The 8,177-nt window shown below is 37.6% G+C and overlaps 1 protein-coding gene across 6 annotated transcripts in view; it reads left to right on the forward strand.

Moving 5' to 3' along the window:
* Window positions 1-8,155, forward strand: part of LOC122399682 (plexin-A4) — an 817,700-nt gene extending 809,545 nt beyond the window's left edge. For all 6 annotated transcript variants that reach the window (XM_043400546.1, XM_043400548.1, XM_043400547.1 and 3 more), the window contains 3 exons: window positions 186-896; window positions 5,215-5,360; window positions 5,444-8,155. In XM_043400546.1, the coding sequence (XP_043256481.1) occupies window positions 186-896; window positions 5,215-5,360; window positions 5,444-5,617 (1,031 nt within the window). In that variant the 3' untranslated portion in view covers window positions 5,618-8,155. The remainder of the gene's footprint in view (window positions 1-185; window positions 897-5,214; window positions 5,361-5,443) is intronic.
* The last annotated feature ends 22 nt before the right edge of the window (window positions 8,156-8,177 follow it).

Consider the following 8,177-nt stretch of genomic DNA (forward strand, 5'->3'; position numbering starts at 1 on the left):
TTTGATAAAACACTGAAAATTTCAAATATATTTTAATAAATTGTTAGAGATGTAAATAACTCGTAATACCAAAGAATAAGACGAGATAAATTTTAATAGATCGTAAGAAATTTGAATGGAAGGAAATAAATTTTAAGGAATGTAGTTGTATCGAAAAGTGTGTGATAAATTCTTTGTTACGACAGAGTGGCGAACCGGGGCGTCAGGAAGATTGATCCTCTACGACGAAGACTCGACAACAAAGACGGAGGGCGAATGGAAGAAGCGAAACACTTTAAATCACTACAGGGTACCGGACGGAGCGTCGCTCAATTTAGTTTCGAAGCAGTCGTCGATTTACAATTTGTCGATCCTTTCGGAGAAGACGGACAAATCGCACAAATACGAGACCCTGAACCTTAGCAAATTCAGTTCGGCCAGTCCCCCGTTGTCGCGCGCCACGTCGCCGTTGAATCAAAACCACGATGGCGGCCTAAAGTGTTGGCACCTCGTCAAACACCACGACTCCGACGCGCGAAAGGAGGGTGATCGCGGCAACAAGATGGTGTCGGAGATCTATCTGACGAGGTTACTGGCAACGAAGGGTACGCTCCAGAAATTCGTCGACGATCTGTTCGAAACGATCTTCAGCACTGCCCATCGAGGCTCGGCCCTGCCTCTTGCGATCAAATACATGTTCGATTTCATGGACGACCAAGCTCTGCAACACGGCATATCTGATCCCGAAGTGGTCCACACATGGAAGAGCAACTCCCTTCCGCTTAGGTTTTGGGTTAATCTTATTAAGAATCCGAATTTCATTTTCGATATACACAAGTCCAACATCGTCGACTCGTGTCTCTCCGTGGTGGCGCAGACGTTCATGGACAGCTGTTCCACTTCGGATCATAGATTAGGTGAGTGTTCATTGAAATATAACAAATCTGCTTATATAAATATCATAACGATAAACTTGGTATGAAATTCTCTGGTAATTATTTTAAAAATGGGTTTAAGGATTTTGAAATATGTAATCCTTCGCACTTTTGAGAATAAAATTCAGGAAGGTGGACAAATTTTTCGACAAAATTAAAAAAGTTCAAATCGTTAATAATAATTGAGGGCTTCATTCTGAACAACTGTTTCCTATACATGTAATATGCCATAAGACTTCATGTGTCCGAGATATATGCAAAAAACTGGTAATTATTTATTATAGAAGAAGTTGATGAAGTTGGTGAAATCGACTTTGACATATGTTCTCAAGGACAACCTGTTGAGTAATTTACAACAGATCATAGTAAATAGTATATGTTCATAATTCGAATGATAAACACTTACAACCAATCACTAACTAGTAAACTAGTGATAATATTGGTTGTGTAATAAAAATTTAATTGAAGCTTGATCCAAGCCTATCTTAAGGTTTAAAAAGACAATATAAAAATGCATCGACTGATGTGATGAAGAATGTACTATCCTGTTAAAAAAGACAGTAATGACTTTCATTTGTCCTCTACGTGTACACTTACAACAAACTAATAGCATCAGGATGTGCCCCTCTGGAAACTATTTAACTTCATATGAAATATATTTCTCTACGTGTTATAATAGTGATGGGAATCAAGATGGTACTAACTGGTGACCTACTGTGTAGTATCAAAAATATTTTTGCAATGTATACGAAAAAGTTGTTCAAAATGATCTTCCTGGCAATTATCGAAATTTTAAGTGAGTTAAACAAGGTATGCAAAAATTGATAAATCGACACTTATAAGTATACAGGGTGTACGGCCATCCCTGGGAAAAGTTTTAAATGAAAATTCTAGAGCCCAAAATAAGACGAAAATCATGAATATCAATTTATTGATTGAGGCTTCGTTAAAAAGTTATTAAAAAATTTCAAATCGTTCTGGAAAAATTATTTTCGGTTGCAGGGGTCGATTACAATTAGTTTTTGTCATTACACATAATCACGGAATCCTACGCATTTTCGCGAAAAAAATTCATTACCGAAAATATAATTTCTGGCCAGAAATGTTACTCGAAAATTTCTTGCGTATCTTTAAAACGTCAAAACTTCGGAACGGATTGGAGGATTTTAATGTTTCAAATGGCAAACTACGCGTATTTTGGTGAAGAATATGTAGAAATTCTAACAATATTGAAAAAGTTGTTCCTTGACCCCGTAAAGTTAAAAAAACCACATAAAAATGGTCCAATGTTCAAACTGCCATAACTCCTACAATAGTAAATATATTTCAACTGCTTTATAGGGCATCAAACAAAATTACTCAAAATCAAAAACGAATTTTTAAGAAAAATCGACAGGGGGGTGGTTAAATTTTTCGACAAAAAAAGAAAATTTCAAATCGTTCTAAAAAAATTATTTTCGGTTGCAGGGGTCAATTACAATCATTATTGGTGATTAGATATACCCTCGAAATCCTACCCACTTTCGAGAAAAAAATTCGAGAACATTGGAAATTTTTCGACAAAATTAAAAAGGTTCAAATCGTTTTGGAAAAATTATTTTCTGTTGCGGGGGTCTATTACAATCATTTTTGGTCATTAGACATTCCCTCAAAATCCTACCCACTTTCGAGAAAAAAATTCGAGAACATTGGAAATTTTTCGACAAAATTAAAAAGGTTCAAATCGTTTTGGAAAAATTATTTTCTGTTGCGGGGGTCTATTACAATCATTTTTGGTCATTAGACATTCCCTCAAAATCCTACCCACTTTCGAGAAAAAAATTCGAGAACATTGGAAATTTTTCGACAAAATTAAAAAGGTTCAAATCGTTTTGGAAAAATTATTTTCTGTTGCGGGGGTCAATTACAATCATTATTGGTGATTAGATATACCCTCGAAATCCTACCCACTTTCGAGAAAAAAATTCGAGAACATTGGAAATTTTTCGACAAAATTAAAAAGGTTCAAATCGTTTTGGAAAAATTATTTTCTGTTGCGGGGGTCTATTACAATCATTTTTGGTCATTAGACATTCCCTCAAAATCCTACCCACTTTCGAGAAAAAAATTCGAGAACATTGGAAATTTTTCGACAAAATTAAAAAGGTTCAAATCGTTTTGGAAAAATTATTTTCTGTTGCGGGGGTCTATTACAATCATTTTTGGTCATTAGACATTCCCTCAAAATCCTACCCACTTTCGAGAAAAAAATTCGAGAACATTGGAAATTTTTCGACAAAATTAAAAAGGTTCAAATCGTTTTGGAAAAATTATTTTCTGTTGCGGGGGTCTATTACAATCATTTTTGGTCATTAGACATTCCCTCAAAATCCTACCCACTTTCGAGAAAAAAATTCGAGAACATTGGAAATTTTTCGACAAAATTAAAAAGGTTCAAATCGTTTTGGAAAAATTATTTTCTGTTGCGGGGGTCTATTACAATCATTTTTGGTCATTAGACATTCCCTCAAAATCCTACCCACTTTCGAGAAAAAAAATTCGAGAACATTGGAAATTTTTCGACAAAATTAAAAAGGTTCAAATCGTTTTGGAAAAATTATTTTCTGTTGCGGGGGTCTATTACAATCATTTTTGGTCATTAGACATTCCCTCAAAATCCTACCCACTTTCGAGAAAAAAATTCGAGAACATTGGAAATTTTTCGACAAAATTAAAAAGGTTCAAATCGTTTTGGAAAAATTATTTTCTGTTGCGGGGGTCTATTACAATCATTTTTGGTCATTAGACATTCCCTCAAAATCCTACTCACTTTCGAGAAAAAAATTCGAGAACATTGGAAATTTTTCGACAAAATTAAAAAGGTTCAAATCGTTTTGGAAAAACTATTTTCTGTTGCGGAGGTCAATTACAATCATTTTTGGGCATTAGACATTCCCTCGAAATCCTACCCACTTTCGAGAAAAAAATTCGAGAACATTGGAAATTTTTCGACAAAATTAAAAAGGTTCAAATCGTTTTGGAAAAATTATTTTCTGTTGCGGGGGTCTATTACAATCATTTTTGGTCATTAGACATTCCCTCAAAATCCTACCCACTTTCGAGAAAAAAATTCGAGAACATTGGAAATTTTTCGACAAAATTAAAAAGGTTCAAATCGTTTTGGAAAAACTATTTTCTGTTGCGGAGGTCAATTACAATCATTTTTGGGCATTAGACATTCCCTCGAAATCCTACCCACTTTCGAGAAAAAAATTCGAGAACATTGGAAATTTTTCGACAAAATTAAAAAGGTTCAAATCGTTTTGGAAATACTATTTTCTGTTGCGGAGGTCAATTACAATCATTTTTGGTCATTAGACATTCTCTCGAAATCCTACCCACTTTCGAGAAAAAAATTCGAGAACATTGGAAATATTTCGATAAAATTAAAAAATTTCAAATCGTTTTGGAAAAATTATTTTCTGTTGCGGAGGTCAATTACAATCATTTTTGGTCATTAGACATTCCCTCGAAATCCTACCCACTTTTGAGAAAAAAATTCAGGAAGGTGGACAAATTTTTCGACAAAATTAAAAAGATTCAAATCGTTTTGGAAAAATTATTTTCTGTTGTGGAGGCCAATTACAATCATTTTTGGTGAACACACATACCCCCGAATTCCTACGTACTTACGAGAAAAAAATTCTTTACCAAAAAAAAATATACCGTGTGGCCGAAAATGTTTCTATAACTTTTTAACGAAGCCTCAATCAACAAATTAGTATCCTTGATTTTCGTCTTATTTTGGCCTTTATAGTAGTATATAGTAAACGCCCTGTATAGAGTATTTATGAAAATAAGCAAAAAAGGGTTAATTAGAAATCAGTCTAGAAATCAACAGTTTTATCAATTATAAAACAAAATTTTATTCTGTCATAGTATTTTCACTTTCTTAAAAAACTGTAAATTAAAAGTGTAATGCAGTTCTATAAATTGATGTATACTTTTTGGTAACTGTATTACAGTATTGCCTCGTTTCATGCAACAGTCTGTGTTAGGGATATATGCAATGGAATTACCCCCACTACTATTAAAGCTTCCAATAACCGACTGTCGTGTAATTAAAACCCTAATTGAACTTTTTCTATTGGAAAATACGGGGAAAACTTAGAATTTTCTAATATTTTCGAACTTAATGCATCAAAATTTCTTTGCAACTCAAAACTATTGATTTCTAGTTTACTAACACTTAAACAATAATTTATTCGTTTAAAATTTGACTGGAACGCTTTAACAATACCATAACCGTTTGATGTTTCAGGTAAGGACTCCCCGAGTTCTAAGCTACTTTACGCAAAGGACATTCCAGTGTACAAAGAGTGGGTAGAACGTTACTACTCAGATATCAAAGTCATGCCAGCCATATCTGATCAAGACATGAACGCCATGCTTGCCGAAGAGTCTAGGGTTCGTATATCTACTCCTAAGTTCATACCCTTCGAACGTGTAATACGAACATATCTATAAACCAATTGTTTATTTTTCTACAGTTACACACGACGGAGTTCAACACAAACTGCGCCCTCTACGAATTGTACACGTATGCGGGTAAATACAACGAACAGCTGATAGTTACCCTCGAGGAGGACGAGTTCTCACAGAAGCAGAGATTGGCATACAAGCTCGAGCAAGTGCACAACATCATGGCGGCGGATAACCCCTGATGTACCATGAACTCTATGAAGCATATGACAAAGCCCGCCCGCCAAGAGTTACCCTGCTGAATACTCGACCGGAGTTAGGTATTCTCAAGGAAGCACCAAGAGGACTGGCCTATCTTGTAATCGATCGTCTCAGGTTTTCGTGCAAGCCAGTTATCTCAGCTTAGTACGCGAATTATACACAAGAAGAAAACACTGCACAACGGACCGCTATTGAAGTTAATGAGGAAGAGTTTCAATCGAGGGGACTGTGTGTTTTATTTCGTCTTATTTTATTTTTTTTTTTTTAATTCCTTTTCTTTGAGGTACGTGCGACAAGAGTCTTCTGGAACGGTCGCTGGCGGGCAGGTGTGCGGCGGCAATCACAACGCATGCCCCACGCATAACTGTACATAAGATACCAAAATCACGATTAATTGTAATAGAATTATTGATGCGCGCTCACACCGGCCGGCAGCCAGAACACGCAAAACGATAACCGATAAGGATTTAACGGAAACCGCGGGGCTCAAATCGTGGCCGCGATCACGCCGCGATCCTCACGGATTAGGGTTTTAAACGAAACGAAAAATAATAGACATTAGTGATATAAGTGAGTGAACGAATCGACCGATCGATCCTGATATATTTGTAAATGTGTTTAAAAGGTAAAGAAAGGAAAAAAAAAATGACAAAAAAAAAAGAAAAGAAAACAGAAAACGATCGATAATGCCCGCGCGCTATCATCGGGGATCGGCGATTTTTAACGAAGAAACATTTCCATCCACCGCTACTAGCTGAAATTTTTTGAATTACGAACTGACGAATTTTAATAAATAAGATAATTAACGATTAAACGATGATTAATTCAATAATATGGGTATATTATATATACATTGGATGGTATGTCGTATGTATATGTGTACATATATACACTTTATACCGGCGCAAAAGTATGTGTGTATGTATATGCAGTATCCGAGAACGAGCGCGCGTACAGTATCGCCCACGGACGACCGGGATTTCGACGTTTCGACGATCTGTTGCACAGAAACGACGCCAACGACGAAATCCTCGTCCGTTTGTGAACGCTGGGCCTCGCCCACCGTCGGTCGATCGAGCGGTGTTCGTCGTACTGTATGTGCGCGTGCATTGCGCGTATTATTTATACTTACATGCATTCAAAACGGAAGAGAAAAGGAAGGAGTCATCCGCGAATCGGAGACAGACTGTGTATTAGTTGATAGGTATTAATCTATAGACTATGGCCGCGCGCGAGGCCAGCTCGATGTGACGGTTGTGTTGAGTGTGCGTGCTTCCCCTCTTTGGTCTCCAGCTCATTGTTCCATTTTACCATTAATCGTTCGTTCTCATCGTCGTGCGTCCATCGCTGATGGTCATCTATCATTGTCGCTATTTCATAATCATCAAAAATACCCCCGCCCCGATATCCCTTGACCCTTTGTCCTCGTGTCATTATCTCTCTACGTATTACATGTAGCAAAAATGTCCACTATCGACGGCGCCTCCTTCTACTCTTTCTCATTCATCCTAAGAATCACACGTTGTGCCACTCTCTCCCTTGTAATGCTTCAACGCCTCCGTCGTCATGTTGTTGTCACTCTTAATTATTGTAATATATAATGAATAACGATCACTGTTGAGTATTGTCTGATTGTAATACATTGATATTGAATTGATATGAATTGATAATCATTAATTAAAAAGCGTAACATTAAACTTTGTGGATGTAGCCATATTGGTGTGGGTGGAACGTTTAAGCACTGATGCAGACAAGAGTGGTCGGGAGCCGTTCGTGGATCGACAGTACCCGAATTAATACTTTTTGCCCTGGAAACGTCGTTCGCCATTGTATCTTATCAAGGGGATCAAAAACAAAAAAAAAAAAAGAAACACGGACATCGTCAATTTCGATAATCCATCGGCACGTTGTTCTTTTCTATGGTTCATTGTACGTTTAAACTAGCCAATTCTGCAACGCACATCGAAGCCCAACGAGGGGTCCTCGCCACGTTGGAGACGTTTAGCTGACGCGTAGGATGGGGTTACGACGATCGAGGCTATCGTGAGGAGAATTCATATCGGCGAAGGAGCTCCGCGGCGCGTGCCACGGGCGACCTTCGAGGGTCCTGTCGACGCGAGCGGCTGGCAGCGAATGAGAATCGTTTGCGTATGCATGCGCGTGCGCGTGTGTGTGTGTGTGTGTGTGTCCCGTGCGTCAATTCAATGTGCAGTTGTCAGTGGAGAAAGTATTTATTGCTCAAAAAACATCGGAAGACCGTGTGTGGAAAGGTAAGGCAGCGGGAAAAAGATACGGAGTTGGTAGGCTACGGGAAAGGAACGGGGGAGGGAGAACGGTAGGGATACGGGGAACATGGCGGCGAACGCGCGTGAAAGAGGAAATGGATCACACAGACAGGGTACGTCGGCGGATCGATGGGGAACAGGTAAAATAACATAACGGGATGAATTTCACGTCGTTCGACCGTTGTATCGCATAAAAGAAACAAAAATACTAATTAAATAAAAAGAATAAAAAGACAGAAAAATACAGTAAGGGATT

The sequence above is a fragment of the Colletes gigas genome, unplaced genomic scaffold (assembly GCF_013123115.1).
Source record: "Colletes gigas isolate AHSC1104 unplaced genomic scaffold, ASM1312311v1 Colletes_gigas_Sc00014, whole genome shotgun sequence".
Classification (NCBI taxonomy): domain Eukaryota; kingdom Metazoa; phylum Arthropoda; class Insecta; order Hymenoptera; family Colletidae; genus Colletes; species Colletes gigas.